The sequence below is a fragment of the Bison bison genome, unplaced genomic scaffold (genome assembly GCF_000754665.1).
Source record: "Bison bison bison isolate TAMUID 2011002044 unplaced genomic scaffold, Bison_UMD1.0 scf7180017864349, whole genome shotgun sequence".
NCBI lineage: Eukaryota > Metazoa > Chordata > Mammalia > Artiodactyla > Bovidae > Bison > Bison bison.
This window is the reverse complement of record NW_011494921.1, coordinates 6,220,731-6,243,327: the sequence shown is the minus strand read 5'-3', so window position 1 is coordinate 6,243,327 and position 22,597 is coordinate 6,220,731. Positions and strand designations below refer to the sequence as shown.

Here is a 22,597-nt window from a genome sequence, read left to right as displayed (position 1 = left end):
CAGTGTAGTGGGGGAGGAAGACCAAGGAGCGGAGACGAGTGCTGAAAGGTGTGAGCCAGCCATCGTCGCTGCTGCGTCTGCTCTGGCTAGGTGTCTTGGTTACCCACGCGGGAGCCCCTTATTGGTTGGGTGAGCATTCTACATCCTAAATAATGGAATTCTCTCTTGCTAAAGCCTTTGTGATTCCACTCATGACTGACACAATCCATTAAAAATTTTTTTTTCCTTTTTTGGCTGCTCTGGGTCTTTTCTTGCCGTGGTGCGCATGCTCAGTGGTTGAGGCCTACAGGCTTAGTTGCCCCGAGACATGGGGGATCTTAGTTCCCTGGCCAGGGATTGAACCTCTGATCCCTGCTTTGGAAGGCAGATTCTTAGCCACTGGACCATCAGAGAAGTCTCACACAATCCACTTTTTGGACGATACCCTTTTCCTTGCTTGTGCAGTTGGCCTTGGGTCTATAAAAGACGCGACCTTCATATACCTAACTTAACTCAGGAATTTACAGCAATTTATAGCCTCTCGCCTACATTCCTGGTGAAAGTGAAGTCACTCAGTTGTGTCCGACTCTTTGTGACCCCATGGACTGTAGCTTACCACGCTCCTGCATCCATGGGATTTTCCAGGCAAGAGTACTGGAGTGGATTGTCATTTCCTTCTCCAGAGGATCTTCCCGGCCCAGGGATTGAACCTGGGTCTCCCACATTGTAGGCAGACGCTTTACTATCTGAGCCACCAAGGAAGTTACATATTCCTGGTATTCCCCCTTATTCTTTCATAATTGTCAAATTCTTTGTGCTTCAGATTACTCATCATTTACTGCGTTGAGTGTTAGGAAAATTGCAGTGTATACAGAAAATGTGATTTATAGTCTTAATGGGGAAGGAGAGGGAGAGGAGGGAACTCAGATTTATAGCATATATCTACCCTTGTGTGGTGTCTCATTTAGCCCCACCCATATTCTTATGCATCAGATAGAAGTATACCCTTTTACATGTAAGGAGGCTGATAGTCAGAGTGATCAAATAACTTGCCCCAGTCTCACAGTGAGTCATTCCCGTCACTAGGATCTCAGAACAGCTTTACCTGACTCTGGGGACTCTGTTCTTTCCGTTACATCATACTGCCTCCCTTAAAACAAACAAAATAATTTGTTGAGAAAGAAAACCTTCTGTACTAACACAAATTAGAAAAGCAATGGAAAATGTTTAGAGATGGTTAGTGTGATATAGATCTTTAGTGACTATTTATTGCCCTGGAAGAGCCTTTTAAAAATCGCTTCTTCAATGCTATTAGGGCGTATGCTTTTTTTTTTTTCCTTTTTAAACATTTTTTATTAAGCCTGGTTGATTTACAATGTTGTGTTAGTTTCAGGTGTTCAGCTTTTTTTCTAATTGCTTGTTACGTTATTTTTTTTCCATTCACATTTAGCTCTGTGATCCATTTTGGATTTTTATTTTTTTGGCCCCACTGTATGGCTTGTACCAATATTCTTGCCTGGAAAATCCCATGGACGGAGAAGCCTGGTAGGCTGCAGTCCATGGGGTCACAAAGAGTCGGACATGACTTCAATTTCACTTTAATGGCTTGTGGAATGTTAGTTCCCTGACCAGGGATTGAACCTGGGCCCTTGGCAATGAGAGCATGGGGTCCTAACCACTGGACCACCAGGGAATTCCTAGGACATACGCTTTTTATTTAAAGGGCCTATATTATTTTTTTTTTTTACCATATGAAGAGTCATTACATTTATAAAGAGAAAAGGGGTAGTATATCATTTAGATTCATTGACTTTATAGATAATTTAACTGAAAAATTATATATCAATGTCATTCAGACTCATTGGGTGTAAATACATTGACTGCTATAAAATTTAAGATTTAAAAACTTTTGGTTTACAGTTTAAGAGAAATTGATCAGTGTGTCTTCAGTGCCTCCTCTTCGCCAGATCTGGTATGCAGGCCTTCTGTGCCCTACTGGCAGTCATCCCTAAGGAGAAGGTGCTTTTTGGCAGATTTGCTAGTGTGGCCGTTGTTTCCTTTGTGATACGCACCTTCTCAGGTCCAGAAGCAGGTTGTTCTTTTATGTACATAGAAATGGTGAACCTCGATGACATTGGCACACTGAAATCACAAGGAAGTGCCAAGTTATTAAAAGAACTCTTGGGGGCATCCCTCATTAATACTTGGAGAACCTTTTTCTCCATTAAAGTCACCGTTTTTTTGCCCATCTCAAAGTGTCTTGGAAGCTAAATTAGTGTTTGGAAGATGGTTGGAGTGTAACTTTAAAGCAAAGATGAGAGGCGTTCAGTCAGGCAGGTCCGATAAACTATCCCTGCCCTCAGGACAGAGCGCTCTCTAGTGACTGCAGTGCGCGTGTGTTTCCTGGCTGGTGTTGGGGGCGCCCCGCATCCATCCCTCCCTCGTTCCCATCCACCCGGTCCCCCCTTTCGTGGGCCAGGGCTGCCTGCAGTCACGTGACTGTGCACGTCCCTGGCAGTCCCTGGGAGCCCAGATCGTGTGTCATGGGTCGACCCAAGATCTAGTGGTCCCCGCCTTCTGATAGTCTGCGTTTTGCTAGCCCCTCTCTGGGGGTTTTATGGTGCTACCTGGCGCTTCGTTAATGTGCTCCGTGCTCCATGTGTGTCCTTATGAAGTGCTCCCAGTACAGGGGACTCCATAGTTGAGAAAATCTTGTCTTCCACTGCTGAGCTCTGAGCAGTGGACGGATGAGTGTGGGAGCAGCCTGAATCTGGTTTCTTCCTTGCCTCCCCAGTTGTGGGGTGGTTACAGCACGGTCCTGTGTGTGGTGTCCCGCTTAAACACATGTGATTTTGTATAAGGTTCAATCCCTTGGAAAGTAATAGTCTGGATACTGGATGTCCCAGACTTCTAAAAATCTTCTAGGGGAATCATTCCACTAAGAGATAACTTACTTATTTATTTTTTGAGGCTAAGGGAAGTTGGGTCCTTTGATAAGTCGATGGTCTTATTTTAATAGGCATTCTTTCTCTGCTCTTTGCTTGCTGGAAACTCTTCTTATCTTTTTGAGTTATTCTTAGCATGTGTTGCATCACTCTATTGGTTCTTTCTCTCTTTTTCTTCCACAAAGTGTAAATGTGCACTACAAGAATCGTTTATAATGGTTGTCTTGCACTCTAGTCTAAGATAACACTTGCGTTACACAGAATTTACTTCTGATTTTGTTTGAATAGAATCATCCTTGCTTCTAAACTTTATTTGGTTATAACTAGTAATTACAAACCTCTACTCACTGATTCTCATTCACCTAAAACTCTTTCTTACTTTTGGGTCCCACCCATGCTGCCCTTTTGCTTTGATTTGTTTGTGAAGCTGATTTTATTCAGATGTTTTATTAATTCATTCAACAATTTTATTTTAGAATGCTACAGGGGGACGAAACAGAAGAATTATCATGAATTCTACTCCACAGTAGTTCAAAAGGGAAGATAAGATGTTAGGAAAATAATTTTTATTAGATATTTTGCGTATATTAGCGTAACTTGATGTATGCACATGTGTGTCCATAAATACATGTAATATGGACCATATAGTATGTATGTACTGTATGTATCGTAGTGTGCACTATATATCTGGACATATTATTGGGGAAATTGAGCATCCTACTAAGCTTGGTGAATGTATGTGAATCAAGTATCTTAAGTAAAGAACACTTACAATTTTTTTCCTTCTAGTTCTACCAGTTCTCTGTTGGAAGTCAGAGAGAAGGAAGGCTTCTATGCCACGGTCATTATCCTGAAATCCTTGTGGTGGATGCCACCAGCCTTGAAGTATTATACTCCTTAGTCTCAAAGATCTCTCCAGACTGGATCAGCTCCATGAGTATTATTCGATCCCACCGAACACAAGGTCAGTGTGGCCTTTAGGAACTTCTGCACTATGGTTAGCTTACTATAGGGTTCCATAGTGTATCAAATAATATACTTGCTTATATTGTATTCTTCAGTTTAAGAAATAGTGCCTCTCGTGATTTATGGTCTGTCTCTACCTTTGTAAAGGAGTCTTTGATTGAACTGAGATTTAAAGTGTTAGATTATCTCCATTCCAAGGAATAAATCACTAGTTTTTGGCAGTCTTAGAGCGTGTCAGGAATCTTCTGAATTGGAAGATCTTAACCCCTTGGAGGTATGTTGGGAGGAACCATAGTTTGTGTATCTCTTGGGCCTGGTTTGGTTACCTGCTATGAAGAGGTGTAGGAAGTGTTTCCATTTTATGTGAAGGTAATGAAAAGGGAGGGGATTATACACAATTCAGTTTAATGACCGTTCCTGGTGAGCGCTTGATGTGTAGTTAACGCTCGACATACATGAGTGTGTTTTCTCCATTTCTGTTGAAACTGACAGTAACAGTTGTGAGAGCAAAAGTAAAATTGTTTGGGAAAAGGATAGTCATACTGACCGTTGAATGTGTATTCGTGTGTGCCTTTGGTGTACTCCTGTAAGCCCTTCCTGATGACTTCGTGGTCGCGTGCTCTGCTGTGAAGGCTGGTCTGTAACTGCTGTCACCATCGACGTGAGACTTCATGTACAGAGTGCTCCCAGCATTGGGCACATGCTTAGCATTTCCGTACGGTAACCGCTTCTCACAGCACTCAGTGATGTAGCTACTGCGTCATAGGATGTGTGGATGAGGAGACGGATGAAGTTTAGCATGATGGAGTCTCCACTTAAGGTCACAGAGCAAGCCTGTGGCTTACTGGCGCCCAGACGGACCCCAGAGAGGTTGCTTTTACCACTGGGTTACATCATGTCCATTGGTGAACTGCCTTCCCTGGGAGTTTTCCATAGCTTTTTGTTCAACGGTCATGGCACAAATATTTATTGAGTGCCTACTCCTTTCTAGGTGCAGAGGATTGAACTACTGGCAGGACTCGAATTGTAGGAAGGGAGGATGATATATAAACAAATGGCAGTTTCACAGTGTAACGTGTGAGAAGACAGAGAATAGTACAGAGGCTAGAATTAGCAAAGGCAGTGAAGGCGCTTTGAGGGCAGGGAGGAAGGCCCCAGATTCGATGAAGTCTCATCTAAGCTTTGACAGGTGAAGAGGAGTTTGTCAGATGTGGGGTTGTGATGTTTCTGGCAGAAGTAGTTTGTACACAGGTACATAAAGCCTCTAGGGCTTCCCAGGTGGCGCTAGTGGTAAAGGACCCTCCTGCCAATGCAGGAGACATAAGAGTTGTGGGTCCGATCCCTGGGTCGGGAAGATCCCCTGGAGGAGGAAATGGCAACCCACTCTGTATTCTTGCCTGGAGAATCCCATGGACAGAGGAGCCTGGTGGGCTATAGTCCATGGGGTCGCATGGAGTTGGACATGAATGCAGCGACTTTGCACACACACACATAAAGCCTTATGTAGGAATGCGTGGGAAATAGCCATCTGTGAAATATATATGTTGTATTATGGTCTGAACAGGGTAGAATGCAACTGTAATGGAAAATGTTGTGCCGTACATACAATTCTAAATGTTGTCCATTTATAACGTTGCTACCATGCATGTTTTTAATCTACTTTGCCATATTCTAGTGTATGGAGATTTGAGAATTTTGGATTTATTGGTATTTCGCACTTTTACTGTAATTGACATTTGTGAGCAGTTCTAGCTTCTTTATACGGTGATCATGGAATTGTAATCAGTGCCTTTCAGCGCTTAAACTTGCCTATGGAACCAGGCAGTACAAATAAAGTTTTTACTGAAAGATAGTAAGCAATTCTTTTCAATAACAGTGATGACTAATCTGTACTGATGGTCTGAGGGCTATACCTGTGGTGTCTTAATTCTCACAACACCTTATTAAGGTAAGTGCTGTCTTTACGTTATTCATTTATATTTGCTTACAGATAAGCACATTGAATTTAAGGTAGGTTAGTTCAGTTATCCACAGTTCAGTGGTTAATCAGTGAAGAAAATGTGATTTTTAACATATCCCTCCGTTGCTCTGGAGCCTACCTTAGACTGCTTTCTCAGAGTTCAGGAATACTACTGTGGTGCTGTGACTTTTCCGTCACCCGAACCTGATGGATTTAGGTTTTACATCATGTCTTTCCCTCGATCATGGTCTGTGGAGAGTGTAGTGTGCAATAACATGTCTACAAGGCAGGTGAGGTAGGTGGGAAGGGGGAAACGTGTGCCCTGAAGACACAATATGAATGTGCTTCTCCAGGATAAATGAAAGTTAACGTTGAAGAATAAAAGTTGCTTTTTAATTTTTAAAATTTGTTCTTAAAAAGTTTTTAAGGTTAATTGTTGACGTGGTAATCAAGAATGTTTGTAAGTTAGAAATAAGAAATCAAGCAGCTAAAAACAGGTTTTCTTTGAATTCCACGTGTTTGATCATCTTTATTAACCTGTGTCTCAAAATCTGGTTTCTGTTATTTCCTAAAACCTAGAATTAGGTTTTCATGCTGATTGTAAAACATGCTGTTATTTAGTTTCATTAAAGCAAACCATGGTCCACGTCACTGTTGTGACCATGTTCCCGTGTAGAAAGCAATCATATTACACTTGTAACCGGCTGCTGCTTCTTCTCGGTTAGAGGACACCGTGGTGGCACTCTCAGTGACGGGCATCTTGAAGGTGTGGATTGTCACCTCGGAAATAAGTGACCTGCAGGTGAGACAAAGGAGGCCTGAAGTGAGTTCTCTGTTCTTGTTCTTGAGGAGTCTTACATTGTAGTCATGATAGGCTGCTTCCCTTTTTTACTTAAAGAGGAAAGAAAAAGCTTTCCTTTTCCATAGTCTTATTGACATAGTGCAGAAGATTCCCCTAGAATGCTATCTCTGTACATGAATTATTGTTTTTCCTTTTGATGGTAGACATATGCTTTATCAAGGATGCAAAACAGAGAAACATATTGTACAGGATATGGAGTAGAGAAGCACAGAAGAGGATTTTCCTCAGCTGCTTCTGTTTAAATTGAAAAGGTAGCTTGCTTGAGGCGGGGGGGAAAAAGCAAACCACTGCAAAAAGGGTATAAAGCCAGTTTTAGTCCTCTGAGTTCCTTAGACTTGAATTCCTTCTTACTTTTTATCAGTAAAAAAGGCAGATCAAGTATCTGGCAAGAGATATTAATCTCATCTGTCAGGGAATTTTTAGACATTGAATCTGGGAGAAACTGAAGGAAATGATGTGTTTTTTTTTTAACCTACAAGCTTATATAAAAAACTGACAGAAATGAAAATTAACTAAACTCTTTAGCATCTGTCATCGCCAGTGATGACATTCTGCCTCTCGTGAGTCTGTTAGTCTTGAGTAGCTTTGTAGCAGATACGCTGTGCCCACGTGACGTTAGGGTGCATTTTGGCTGCCTTTTACTACCTTAGTCCTCACCATGAGGGGCTAAATTGATGAGCACATCAAGTGATGTCTTTATTTTGTTTTGTTTTCTTTATCATTGTGTGATAATTTAAATTGACAATCCTGCCAACCCTAAAGTTTTTACAAATATTTCTCTTTTCAGGATACCGAGCCAATATTTGAGGAAGAATCCAAACCGATTTACTGTCAGAATTGCCAAAGCATCTCTTTCTGTGCATTCACACAAAGGTCGCTTTTGGTGGTGTGCTCCAAGTATTGGAGGGTAAGATAACTGTGCCTAAGTAAGAAACCGCATTTTTGCCCTTCAAGGTTTTGGTTTATCAGCCTTCTAAAGATAATTGTAAGGAGAAGCTTGGTTTAGAATATTTTAAATATTTGGTCTGTTTTTGATATACTCTGAAGTATGGAATTTGGCTACATCGTTGCCTTTTTTTTGATTTGGTCCATAGAATGATTCTGTCAGTGTTTATTAGTTCTTAATTTCTGTGTCTTGCTGCCATGTTCTTCATTGTCTTGTCAGTGCGGCATGGGCAATGGCAGTGAGTTTTCTGCAAGTTGGGACATATCTTTGTAGGTTTTCATCCCCAAGTGCCATCCTTTTCCGACGTCTTGGAGTCAGGAAGGTCTTCTTCTGTCACTTTAGAGCTAATGGTGAGAGGTGCATATTGCTTTTCACATTGCTCGACTTTAATGTTTCCATGACAGAAAAAGAGCCAGCAAGTTTTGATCACCTGCCATAGTGCCTACCATATTTTCCAAAGCTTTCCATGTGTTATTTGGAAATAACAATCTGAGGGGTGGTATATTGGTTACCTATTCCTGCATAACAAATTACTTCAAAAGTTAGTCGTTTAAAACAACAAATGTGAATCATCACCCAGTTCCTGTGATCAGGAATCCAGGCGTGGTTTAGCTGGGTACCTCTGGCCCAGGGTCTCTCACAGAGTGTGATGAAGGATGAAGGGGTTTTGACTGGGACAAACACCCCGTCCCAGGGCTCTCCTTGGCGGAGGCTCAGCTTCCAGATTTACTCACCTGCTGGTTCACAGTCGTCAGGTCCTGCTGACTGTGGGCTGGAGACCTTAGTTCTCTGCCATGTGGGCCTCTCCATTAGGACAGCTCACAGCACAGCAGCTGTCTTTCCTCCGAGTCAGTGAGCAAGAGGCCGCGTTCAGTTCTCTAGAAACGTCACAGGATGCAGCCTGCACTCAGGAGAGAGGCTTCCACAAGATTGGAAAACCAGGAGTCGGCCCTTGGTGGGGCCACTTTCGAGGCTGCTTTTCACTCTAGGAATGGTGGCTTTGCCCATTTTGTAGATGAGGCAACTGAGGCATGAGGGGGGTGGCTGCTTTGGCTAAGGTTATACAAGTGGTGGTGGTTGTAAATGACTGAGGTTATACAGCTCAGGCAGCCTGGCTGCGGCCGCCGTTCTCGTCACTGCCATGCTGTCCTGCGTCAGAGGGCAGCCTCAGCATGGAAGGGCTGCATGGCTGCTGTTTGGGAAAAGGCTTAGAGAAGAAGGCTAGCAGCTGCTCAGCTGTCGTTCACTATCTGGGATCCTTCCTTTGTCTTAAAGTTTAAAGCACATCCAAATAAAAATGAAAACAGACTGCAGGAGGGTACAGTGAAAAATAGGCACCCCTTTCCCCCCAGATATGTCCCTTCCCCTCCCCAGAGGCAGTAGCTAATACCAGTTTCTTGTGTGCCCATTGTAAGCCTTTTATATCCATGTGAGGGCAGCCTTCTCTTAAATGCACACACAAGAGTGAAAAGACAACCCACAGAGTGAGAGAAGAAAGCCATGGTATGCAACATGATGAGAGACTCTTCTGTTATCAATTAAAAAACAACTACAGATCAAGAAGGAAAACGCAGGCCACCCAATGCGAGATAGCTAAGAGAGCAAAGCCGAGTAGACAGGAAATATGTAGATAGGTGCCGAGTTTCATGAATCATCAGGGAAATGCATACAAACACAGCATGCGGACGGTGCTGCAGCCCACCAGCATGACTTTCGTAGATTTGTTGTTGTTTAGTCACCAAGTGAAGAGCTGACTCATTGGAAAAGACTCTGATGCTGGGAGGGATTGGGGGCAGGAGGAGAAGGGGACGACAGAGGAGGAGATGGCTGGATGGCATCACCGACTCGATGGACGTGAGTCTGAGTGAACTCCGGGAGTTGGTGATGGACAGGGAGGCCTGGCGTGCTGCGATTCATGGGGTCGCAAAGAGTCGGACACGACTGAGCGACTGAACTGAACTGAACTGAACTGAGTCACTAAGTTGTGTCCCCATGGACTTTGCAACGCCAGTCTTCTCTGTCCTTCACCGGCTCCCAGAGTTTGCTCAGATTCATGTATGTTGAGTCGGTGATGCTAATCTGACCACCATCTTCTGCCAGCCTCTTTTTCTTTTGCCTTCAGTCTTTCCCATCATTAAGTTCTTTTCCAGTGAATCAACTCTTCGCATCAGGTGGCCAAAGTATTGGAGCTTCAGCTTCAGAATTGGTCCTTCCATCAGTCCTTCCAATATTCAGGGTTGATTTCCTTTAGGATGGACTGGTTTGATCTCCTTGTTCTCCAAGGGACTCTCAAGACTATCTGACTTTCTCAGATAGTTATTACCAGAAAGCAGTTTTCAATTTTTGTATGATTAAATTGTCATATTTTATTGTATGATTTTAAAAATGATTGATGATATGTTCTAAAGGGCTCAGCAAAGCTGAGATTAAAAAAATTTTTTTCTTCCTAATATTTGTATGGTTTTATTTTATATACCTTTGAATCTTTAATCTGAAATTTATTTTGTGTGAATTGTGAGCTGTAGATCCAATTATATCTTTATTCCAATGGATATCAGAATGGATCCGGCAGTTCCTAATGCCATTTGTTGAATAATCATTTTTTGATTCTTGTACCTTTATAATATGCTGTATTCCTACATTTTTTCTAGGACCTGTTTATGGACTTGTTGATTTGTCTGGACTGATTTATGAACTAATATTGTGATTACTTTGTTTTTGATAGTTTTGTAATTTGTTTTAATAGATCATAAGGCTGGAGGGCTGGTGTCCATAATTCTGTCTTGGACTTTTCTTGGCTATTCGTGTAGTGCTAGTGTTGTATTTCTGATACATATTATAGCAAATTATGGTGAATTTGGCTGGGGTTTGTTCTTGTCTCAAGACTGTCTGCACAGCAACTTCATTGGTGTTTCCTTAAAGAAAAATAAGATAAAAACTTGGCCATTGAATTGCTCATTCCTCCTGGGGAAATTTTTTAGCAACACAGTATGTACTTTCCTCAAACAGTGAGTATGGTAGGAAATGCTGCTAGCTGTTATAAGATGAGGGTTTAGTCCTAGCCTGTCAGCTTGCGGGACGTGGGCCCTTGAGCAGGTGCCGTAACCCTCGTCTGTGTCAGGCTTCGTTTTGTCTCTTGCCTGCACCTCACGGCTTTGGGTTCTTCGTTCCCTGCCCAGGGACTGAGAACTTACACCCCTAGCAGTGGAAGTGCGGCATCATTAACCACTAGACTGCCAGGGAATTTACTGGGTCAGCTTTTTGTCTCTAGCGATACCTGCCTGCCTGCCTGCCTCCTGCAATGACTCTAAGAGTCACGTGAGAAAATGATTGTAAAGGCATTTTGCAGATTTGGATGTGTCTTGTAAATGTAAGGTCACAGAAGGTCAGGAGTTTGTGTTGCTGATGAAATTACAGGACGTGGCTATTGTATGTGAGAGTTATTAATAATAAAACTGAGTCTGCTAATGTCCTATTTACACTATTTTAATACGTTAATGAAATAAGGTAAAGTGAATTCCCCTCTAACACTCAGGTGTTAAGAGGTTTTCGTTAGAAACATTGTTACTGGGTATAGGAAAAAACTGGGAGTCCTCAGCATGCATCCTGGAGGTTGGGTACTTGTCATGTGATGGAGCACCCTTCCCTTTAGATGAGAAAGGCTAAGGATTCCTGTCTGTGTGGAGGGAGCACCCCTGACCCCTGCTGGCACAGTCTCCTGCCTGCCCACTGGAGGCTGGGGACGTGTCACGGTTGCCCTGTTGAAGGTAACTGTGCCCCAGGGTTCACTGACAAAATGTCTTTAACTGAGGTAGTCAACTGTAAAGGCCTGAGGTTATTAAATATGGTTCTAGAAGTTTTCATTTCAGTTAAAATGTTGCTGTGTTTTCCTTAAATGACACCAACATGGACTTGAACATGAATCTCTTACTCCTCGTAGGTATTTGATGCTGGAGACTACTCCCTGTTGTGCTCGGGTCCGAGTGAAAACGGGCAGACGTGGACAGGAGGTGACTTTGTCTCGGCTGATAAAGTCATCATCTGGACTGAAAATGGGCAGAGTTATATTTACAGACTACCTGCCAGGTATCCAATAAATAGTGAGTTACGACTTTGATCAAAAGCGAGAGATGGCATGATTTCAGTGAGCCCAGGCCTTGCATACAAAGAAAAGCGCTAAATTCCTTAGCTTGAGATAACTGGTTTTCCTTAATTAACGATAATTTTTGATGTTTAGACTACCTGCCCCTTGTTGCAAACTTTTTTATAACTTGGCTTCTCCCCCTCTGCCTCTTCGGAACAGTTCTTTCAGGGTTACTTAAGATGCTGTCTCCCAGGTTTGAAGTCCTAAAAACTCCTACCAAATAAAATATAACTCTTAAAAAAAAAAAGCAAGCGATTCCAAATTTGTGATGTAATCTGAAAGTATGGAAATATTGAAAGTATAAATATTTAATTTAGGTAAAAAAAAAGAACTTGAAAACTTAAGTTTGTAATTATAGTTTCATATCTGAGCACAACAATTAGGTGGATTTTTATTTGAGTAAGATATTTTAATAACATTTAATATAATGCCTATATTAAATTAACTATAAAAATCCATATATTGTCCATTGTGAAAAAAACTCATCATATGGTATGATAAAATATTTAATGTCAGTATTTTTTTTACTGAATGTTGTATTTTCCTCATTTTCAGTTGCCTTCCAGCTAGTGATTCATTCCGCAGTGATGTGGGGAAAGCAGTTGAAAATTTAATTCCTCCAGTACAACATAGCCTCTTGGATCGAACAGATAAAGAGGTAAAATTCTTCAGGTATCATTTATAGTTGGTGGCTGTGTTGAAAAATTTCTGCAACTATAATTATTAGTGTCTTTGGTAGCTAAGCATTTCAAAGATTGATTGCCATTCAAGGTACTCTATTAGATGTTGTAAAACATTTTGACATGGTCAGTTATTATAAGCATAATTTGTGCATTTGCTTATAATATGCTTATATGAAAGAGGAAATGGCAACCCACTCCAGTATTCTTGCCTGGAAAATTCCATGGACAGAGGAGCCTGGTCTGCTGCAGTCCATGGGGTCACAAAGAGTCAGACATGACTGAGCATGCATGCATGCATAATATACCTATAATATAGGCATTCACTTTTCTCCAGGAATAAAAGTGATCTTATACTGATTACAAAGTGGCAATGACTTTTTGATAAAATTCATATTGATGTTATAAATGGATTTTACACTGATGCAGTTCTAAATATAGTGACAGATGTACTTTTAGAATGACAAATAATTATGTAATAATGCTGACTGATTACTGTTTGAATAAGATATTGCAGTATTTCTCCCAAATCATGTAGTGATGTAAATCATTAGGCATTAGAAATAAAGAAGAAAATAATTTTTTCTCTATAAAAAACAGATTTTATTATGACTTCGAGTGTTTGTTAGTTGCTCAGTTGTCTCTGACTCTGTGATCCCATGGGCTGTAGTCCGTCAGGCTCCTTTGTCCTTGGGGTTTCCCAGGCAAGAATACTGGAGTGGGTTGCCATTCTTCTCTCCAAGGAATCTTTCCAACCCAGGGATAGAACCCAGGTCTCCTGCATTGCTTCTAAAAACCTACTTAATATCAATTTAAAGTTGAAATGCACTTAGTAATGGGTTTTCAACTCTGTGTTCTTTGAGCATTAAGAAAGAAGCTTTGGTTTGGAAATAAAGGCTCCTTTACTTATGATCTGGGTTTCTATAACTTTTTCATTCTGAGCATTTTGTTCTATCTTTATGTGGAGGAATGGCAAGGGGATCCTTTGCCATTTTCCATGAATATTTTGAATATATAGAATTTATCCATCCATGTATAATTAAGATCCTTTATGACCTGTCCTTTATTCTCTTAACTTAAACTGCTACTTATTGCTAGACAAGTAAAGCTAGCAAACTAGACAGTTACTTCCACTTAAACTAAGGGATAATGACTCAACGCAGAAAACATACATGATGGAGATTCTCTGTCTGTCCAGTGATTAGGACTTGGTGTTTACTGCAGGGCCCAGGTTCAATCCCTGGTTGGGGAAGTAAGATCCCACAAGCTTTACTGCACAGCAAAAAAAAAACCCAAACAAAACATGAACATGAAACAAAACAAATGCATATTATATTTCTTTAAGTATCAGCTCACCAATTCATTTTAAATTAAAATGTATGTATTATGTGGTGCGAGATACACATTGTAATATAGAATACTGGTTATAACAACAAAAAGTTATACTAGCAACTTTCCCTGGTTAAGCTTGTTGTTTATCAAACTTTTAGTAATTTTCAGACTTTAAGTTAAATCAAATAATTGACCGTGCTTAATGCATGTAATTTCTATAGGGTAATGCTTTTTAGCACTGATACTGAATATAGATTATTTGTTAACTATAACTATGCACTGAAGCATTTTGTTTTTTAACTGCTTTTCAGGATAAGCTTACATACTTTCATACTCAAGTTTTAGTGTATTAATCATCTAAAATTTAAATTTAGGAGTCCACCACTATTTAGTATTTTCAAATAGGTGGTCTCATTGAAGATACAGGATCTTAAACAGAAAATAATGTGCTTTAAAAATGAAAGTGTATGCAAGATCCTAATGAATGGTTTTTGTTCCTAGTAGCTCATAGCTAGCATATCAGGCTAGGTTCAAGTGGGTTATAAAAAATGTGATCAAATGAAAAAAGTGAAAAGTATTAGTTGCCTATTCGTGCCTGACATTTTGCAACCCCATGGGGTGTAGCCTGCCACCCTCCTCTGTCCATGGAATTCTCCAGTCAAGAATGCTGAAGTGGGTAGCCATTCCCTTCTCCAGGGGATCTTCCTGACCCAGGGATTGAACCCAGGTCTCCTGTGTTGCAGGCAAAGTTTTTAGCACTGAGCCACCAGGGATGTTTCATGCTATTAGTTGAAAAATAATCTAATTTAAAAAAAAAAGAGCCTTCTAGTGGTACAAGCATGGTGGTTTAGTTTTATAGCCATTCTGGTGAGTAGCTAGTTAGGAGTGGGCAGAAAGTTTAGATTACCAGTTCTCTCCTTTTGAACTTTTAAGTGGAGAATTTTCTTTTTGGTATAGAGGGGTATATCTTTGGATTCATTGCTTAATAATAGACAGTTAAATAATTGCATTGTGGTTTTTATAAAGCAGAGAAAAAGGATAAAAATATTCTAGAGAAAGACTATATAAATATAGTTTTTGTTTCTTTGAATGTGTTATATGTACTGGATTGAGTATTAGTTGACATATATTTATATCAATGCTACAGAATTAATTAAGATATTATTGAATACTCATTCTATAGATTCACTTTTTTCTTTTTTAACTCTGGTACTGAGATGAAGTACTTTATATCCTAATCTGAAGAAACTTTTATCTGTGAAATATTTTGTTTTAAAAGATAGAGAAGGGAATTTGAACAGTTGTGTTTTTTTTACAGTTGCTAATTTGTCCTCCTGTGACTCGATTCTTCTATGGATGCAAAGAATACTTCCACAAACTATTAATTCAGGGTGATTCTTCTGGAAGATTGAATATTTGGAACATATCAGACACACCTGATAAACCAGAAGGTAATGGAGGTTCTAGAAAATTGTGTGCGGTTATTTCTCAATGTTTCTAATTGAACAGCCTGAACAGTAACCGCTGTATGGGAGTGCATAACGTAATATGTCCTTTTCTTTTTAGAATGGTAGTTGATGACAGTTATTCTTTGGTATTTCTCTGAATCAACTATAAGCACGTTTATTTTTACATGTTGAATTTTTTTTTTTTTTTTTTTCTTTTTCTAACTTGCTCAAACATGTTTCTTTTCTACCACACATAACCTCCACAGGGCTGGAAATGACCACGTCCATTAGTTTGCAAGAGGCATTTGATAAACTGAATCCATGTCCTGCTGGGATTATAGATCAGCTGAGCGTGATCCCCAATAGTAACGAACCTCTTAAGGTGACGGCGAGTGTGTACATACCAGCGCACGGACGCCTCGTCTGTGGCCGTGAAGACGGAAGCATCGTTATCGTCCCGGCCACGCAGACGGCCATCGTGCAGCTGCTGCAGGGCGAGCACATGCTCCGCAGAGGTACCTGCAGACCCGCTCGCGTGCAGTGTTAGGAGAGCTCTGTGACCGTGAACCTGACAGGGTCTGCACTCTGCGTTTTCAGCAAGCACGGTGCATCGGGGTGGTTGTCGGTGTGCTCTGTAGCTGCTAGCCTAACGTGCGGTTTACAAAATACAGCCTGGGTGGCCCTTGAGCAGCTCAGAGGGTCCGGGGTGCTGGTCCTCTGCACGGTTGGAAGTCTGTGTATTACTTTACAGCCGGCCCTCTGTATCTGTGCTTGTGCATTCTTGGATTCCATCAACTGCCCCTGTACAGTGCTATAGTATGTATTTATTGAAAAAAATCTGCGTACACGTGGACCTGCGCAGCACAGTTTAAACCTATGTTGCTCAAGGATCAACTGAAGTCAGTGTCTGTTCCTGGAATAAACACCACTTAATGACTGTAAATGCAGGGCTTCCCAGGTGGCGCTAGTGGTAAAGAATCTGTCTGCCAGTGTAGGAGATGCAAGAGACACGGGTTCGATCCCTGGGTTGGGAAGATCCCCTGAAGAAGGAAAGGGCAACCTACTCCAGTGTCCTTGTCTGGAGAATCCCATGGACAGAGGAGCCTGGCGGGCTGCAGTCCACGGGGTCTCTAAGAGTCGCATACGACTTAGGCGACTTAGCACAATGACTGTAAATAGAAGTATCTAGTTTTTCTCTTTGATACATGTTTAATGTTTGCCATTTATTATTGGGTATCTCTGGCGTACTTAGTATCATATTATCAAATACTGGTAATCTTTTAGAACAATACTGTCCAATAGAAATACGTGTGAAAGGGACTTTTTAATGATGAAATGTAGAGCTAGTCTGAAGATTCTTGTCTACTTTTGTTGAAACTTTGGCAGACTCGAATTTTCCTGCCTTAAGTCCCAAACCTTGTTTGCAGGCTGGCCTCCTCACAGGACACTCCGTGGCCATCGGAGCAAAGTCACGTGTTTGCTGTACCCTCATCAGGCCTCAGCCCGTTATGATCAGAGATACCTCATATCTGGAGGCGTGGATTTCTCGGTCATCATTTGGGACATATTTTCTGGAGAAATGAAACATATCTTCTGTGTCCATGGTGGCGAGATCACTCAGCTTCTAGTTCCACCTGAAAACTGTAGTGTAAGTTGAACCTGAAAGATTATTTCACTATGGTAGAGTCAAACTGTGTTGCTGCCAGACTTAATACAAATGAAATCCAGAGTAATCTAAAGTGTGATGGAAGAATTAATAAAAAAAAATCCTTGTAATTATAAAACTAAATAGTGGTAACATATGATGTTTAGGCAAAGTTAGGATTATTACTACTGGGCATATAGAAATAGAAGATAGACATTTTTTTATTCCTGTTATTCGTGCCTAAATGGCATGGCTTATCCCTGAAACATAGTAGCAATTTAGAATATGTTGAAGTTTCAATTTTTTGCTCTGAAGCAGTTTTAAGTATCCCTAAAGTCATGCTCATCAAAGTAGTCTCATCATTCTCAACTCCATCTGAGCAAAAAGATATTGAACCTGTGCTTTTATAGCTTGAATGAAAATACTTCTCAATACTTACAAATAGAATACATTTAAATAAACAGTTATTGTGACAAGGGAAAGAATAATAGGCACGATAATGATTTTGGAAAATTTTGTTCATACTTTTATGAAAGCAGATTGCTTTTTCATGACGTGTGTGTAAGTTAGCTGGTGATGTCAAATATAAAAAGTCTCATAATTTTAGAAATAGGAAATTTTAGGAGGACTTAGGACAGATGAATAACAGACCCGTAATTTCTTTTACTGTGTGTTTAATGTGAACTTACTCATGTGATTAGCTGCCTTTGTGTGCAGAATCACTATTCTCCAGCACACACGTGTGTATGGACCCACGTACATAAACACGCAAATATACTATCTTTATCACACGTTTCATGCTTATCAAAACCCCTTCACCGGTTATTGTCTTACTGAAATGAAAAGCATTTTACTCGTGTATCTGATCCATTGTTCAGAAGGAGTCTCATTTCAAAGACCCAGGAAATTTTCCTTGGCCCTTTCTGCTTGCTCACGTGACCTTCATGATAGTGTGTGTTATCTGCCATGTTCTGCCAGTGCTAGATTTCATTTGATTTGACGCATGTGGCGGTGTAGGAGGTTCTATACCAGTGTGTGTGTGTCTCGTTCTTTTTCCCCTGCCAGATGTGAAAATTTAGGTACTTAATTAATCTCTTCCTTCTTTGTACAAATTTTTGCCTTTTTCCTTCTTTCCAGTTTGTTGTTCATTTTTAAAAAAATCTTCATCACTGTAAAAAATTGTTGTGTATTAATTTAAATAGCCAGTTTAGTTCAGTTGCTCAATTGTGTCCGACTTTTTGCGACCCCATGGACTATGACTCGCCAGGCTTCCCTGTCCATCACCAACTCCCCAAGCTTGCTCAAACTCATGTGCATTGAGTCAGTGATGCCATCCAACCATCTCATCCTCTGTCATCCCCTTCTCCTCCCACCTTCAGACTTTCCCAGCATCAGACTCTTTTCAAATGACTTAGTTCTTCACATTAGGTGACCAAAGTATTGGAGTTTCAGCATCAGTCCTTCCAATGAATATTCAGGACTGATTTCCTTTAAGATGGACTGGTTGGATCTCCTCACCATCCAAGGGACTCTCAAGAGTCTTCTCCAACACCACAGTTCAAAAGCATCAGTTCTTTGGTGCTCAACTTTCTTTATAGTCCAACTCTCACATCCATACATGACTACTGGAAAAACCATAGCCTTGACTAGACAGACCTTTGTTGGCAAAATAATGTCTCTGCTTTTGAATATGCTGTCTTGGTTGGTCATAGCTTTTTTCCCAAGGAGTAAGCGTCTTTTAATTTAATGGCTACAGTCACCATTTGCAGGGATTTTTGGAGTCCAAAAAAGTAAAGTCTCTCACTGTTTCCATTGTTTCCCTATCTATTTGCCATGAAGTGATGGGACTGGATGCCATGATCTTAGTTTTCTTAATGTTGAGTTTTAAGCCAACTTTTTCACGCTCCTCTTTCACTTTCATTAAGAGGCTCTTTAGTCCCTTTTTGCTTTCTGCCATAAGGATGATGTCATCTGTGTATCTGAGGTTATTGATACTTCCCCCGGCAATCTTGATTCCAGCTTTTGCTTCATCCAGCCCAGCATTTCACATGATGGATGTACTCTGCATATAAGTTAAATAAGCAGGGTGACAATATACAGCCTTGACGTACTCCTTTTCCTATCTGGAACCAGTCTGTTGTTCCATGCCCAGTTCTAACTGTTGCTTCTTGACTTGCATACAGGTTTCTCAGAAGGCAGGTCAGGTGGTCTGGTATTCCCATCTCTTTCAGAATTTTTCACAGTTTGTTGTGATCTACACAGTCAAAGGCTTTGGCATAATCAATGAAGCAGAAATAGATGTTTTTCTGGAACTCTCTTGCTTTTTTGATAATCCAACGGATGTTGGTAATTTTATCTCTGGTTCCTCTTCCTTTTCTAAATCCATTAAATGCATTTTATTTAAATCTATTTAAATAACCAATTTTATGTTTATTTTAGTGAAATAGATATCATTGTAATTCTACTAAGTTTAAGCAGTGTTAGAACCCTTGTCCTGAACCTCATTTTACAGTCCTTATGCCCCATAGTAAAATATAGGTTTTTTTCACATCTGACTGCAAATTTGGTGAAACATCTAATTTTTTAATGCTGAAGTTGATAATGTAGATTATTTATTCCTAAGTTTAAAGCAACCGTTTTGATCTGGCTGTTTTTTGTTTTCATAAGAATACACTGAAAATACTAGAGTGTGTATGTACATATGCATATATATATATATATTACAAATATTAAAAGGAAAGTGTTTTTTGAATAATTTACATAGGGTCATGTTTTCCTTTTGAACTGCATTAACATATGTATATTTTTAGCCTATGTATGTAAGCACATTTTCTGGTTTCTTTTTAAAAAATTTCAAGTGCGTATTTAATAAAATGTTTTGATCAATTGCATTTAGAAATATTTCATAGTGAGTAAAAGCTAAGATATGGACATATATGCAACTGAACAGAAAGTGGTCTTCTCACTAGACGAGGCGCCAGCCAGAGGAGCTGGTTGCCTGGACAGTGTGAGGGAGAGGTACCAACAAGGAAGTCTGGGTCATGGAAAATAATTTGCTTATAGGTTTAACAGTAGAATTTTCTTGTTTTTAATTAACTTTCAAAAGTACTGATTAAGACACATTTGCTTTGGTTTTTGTAATAATATAAGATGTAAATAATGACTGCCTAGGACAGAAGAGTGTGGTAGGCTGTAGTCCATGGGGTCGCTAAGAGTCGGACACGACTGAGCGACTTCACTTTCCCTTTTTACTTTCATGCATTGGAGAAGGAAATGGCAACCCACTCCAGTGTTCTTGCCTGGAGAATCCCAGGGACGGGGAAGCCTGGTGGGCTGCCGTCTATGGGGTCACACAGAGTCGGACACGACTGAAGTGACTTAGCAGCATCAGCCAGCAGCAGCAGTTAATAATGACTAGGCATTAACAACTGCCTAGTTAATAACCTGTTCATTTAGCTGGTCGTTTTAGGCCTAGCAGCTAATGTGTTTGAAAATCAGAGAGCCCTAACTGGTTAATAAAAAGCTAAGGATTTGATATTTGCTGAATGTTTAGCAAATGATTGTTCTGCTGAGATTATAGAGTTAGTGACATCAAATGCTATCTCTAATGCTTAATTGTCCGTCTCATAAATTGATCCAATGTCATTCTCTTTTAGCAAAAAATATTTTTACTTTTTAAGTGATCTGGTACTTGGAAGATTGTAACTATTTACTACAATACTGAAAAGTTTGTCATCTGCTTTTTGGATTGTAGTAAGAGTTTTGGTTTTTATCTCGGGTAGATTGAGAAAGGAGGTGAGTTTTGATTTCTTGTAAGTTTTTTTTTCAGGAAAAGTTGTTCTAAAACAGAAATGTTGGTTGTATTTTAGAAATGACTTAAATTATCATTAAGATGTACAATTATGATGAGTTTTTCATTCTTAATGTATAGTCATTTCTTGTTTACTAAAATGTAGAAAGTTGTTTAAAAAAAGTACTGAGCAAAAATCATTGTTTCCTAGCCTCTGTAGAGAGTGAACAAAAAGTGAAATCCTGCCTGCTGGGTAGAAAAGACGCTGTGGCTGGAGATGAGCTCTGAGGACAGGCTGTGTGCCCTTCCACGGCCCCACAGACGCGCGTCTTATTGGCCTGCCGTCTAGGCGTTTCTTTGTCATCCTTTCTTTCCCCACTCCTTCATCTTTATACTGTTTTAGCATCTTTTTCCCCAAGATCTTTCCAGATTCTTGCTATACATTAGCATTAATTTAGTGCCAGACTCAGTGACCCTATATATTTATTTTTAATGAACTATTTATAGGAATTTTAATTATTTAAAAATTTCAACATTTTCCTAGACAGGAAACACTGCCTATAGCATTATGTAGAGTACCTACTTTGAATAGATTTTATGTTTATTGTTCTTTAAAGGTTTTTAGTTTTTCAATTTTTAGAGGAATTTTATATATATATATTTTTTTTTCCAAAACTGTAAAACTCCTTTTAGGCAGAGTGCTTTGAAATTGAATTTGATTCACTGAATAAACTGGTTAGCTGAGATTTAACTTTTATATGGATACAGATTGTTTTAAAGAATTAAAGTACACTAAAGAAAACCTAAAAGTTTCCTGAAGATATGCTTTGAGATACAAAATATTGAAGTCATTCAAGACTGTGAAGTGCCAAAGGGTTATTGGGAAACAATCAGAATGTTTTTGGGTAGAATTAGTGTCTGCCAAGTAATGTATTTCAGTGTTCCAAGAAATGTAAACATATTTTGGAGGAGGATCAGGTGAATATTTAAGGAAGTCTGTTACAGTGTCGACTATAAACGACAAAGGAGAGATCTGAACGAAATGCTCTGGCGGGCGAGGGTAGGGGTGTCTCGTGGGTGCTCAGAGAAACCAGGGGCTTTGTTAAACTCTCAGAACACCCATGAGATTTGACTGTGTTGACTTCACGGAGGGTGCTGGAACTTCTGGTTTTGAGATCGCTGATGTTAGGTTATTTGCCATTTCTGTTTCTTTCTCCTTAAGATTATGGACTGTAGAGAAAAAATTCAGTTTGAGGTAACTTTTTAATTTTGTGTGTGTGTGGTTTGGTTTATTAAGAAAGCAAAATATACTATCCATAATGTGAAAGAAATATGTACATGTATATATGTATGAGAGGTGGGTATACTATATATGCATGTGAAATATACATGTATATGAGAAGAAACAGAAGGAAAACTATCTACTAAAATACTGTTTGAATTACATAACATAATATAAAATGAAGTTCTGTGCCATTTTTGTTTGTCATTTCAAGTTGTGTTTACTGTTTTTAAGCGAGTGGTTTTTGACCTTATATGTTGCTATGCAGATATTTAAGATTTTATAGGCAGTTTTACTAGGATTCAGATTTAAAGTGGAACCTTCATATTATTATTAAATATTATTGCCACTTCAAATACTCATATAGGAGACTTTTTAGAAAAATCTTCTAAAAAGCAGGCTTGTTAACATTTTAGGTGCCTTACTGTTTTCAGTTTTCATCTGCACTTTGGATATTATTGACTGTAGTGTCTTAAAATATTTTATAAATAGGAATACTAAGTGCAAAAAGCATTAAAGGATATTAATAAATATCCTTTTGTTCTCCAGCTATGTCATTCCCTTCCTCCTGAGAGCAATACTTTATAATTCTAGAGAGCCTTTCTATACTGTTGTTTA

The 22,597-nt window shown here is 39.7% G+C and overlaps 1 protein-coding gene across 1 annotated transcript in view; it reads left to right on the top strand.

Annotated features, from left to right (window-relative positions):
- The window catches only part of WDR7 (WD repeat domain 7), a 353,677-nt gene that overhangs the window by 29,273 nt on the left and 301,807 nt on the right, over positions 1 to 22,597 (top strand). Inside the window, exons 5-12 of the mRNA XM_010854831.1 lie at positions 3,714 to 3,888; positions 6,576 to 6,652; positions 7,500 to 7,619; positions 11,599 to 11,744; positions 12,358 to 12,460; positions 15,133 to 15,265; positions 15,529 to 15,777; positions 16,690 to 16,910. Coding sequence (XP_010853133.1) covers positions 3,714 to 3,888; positions 6,576 to 6,652; positions 7,500 to 7,619; positions 11,599 to 11,744; positions 12,358 to 12,460; positions 15,133 to 15,265; positions 15,529 to 15,777; positions 16,690 to 16,910 — 1,224 coding nt within the window. The remainder of the gene's footprint in view (positions 1 to 3,713; positions 3,889 to 6,575; positions 6,653 to 7,499; positions 7,620 to 11,598; positions 11,745 to 12,357; positions 12,461 to 15,132; positions 15,266 to 15,528; positions 15,778 to 16,689; positions 16,911 to 22,597) is intronic.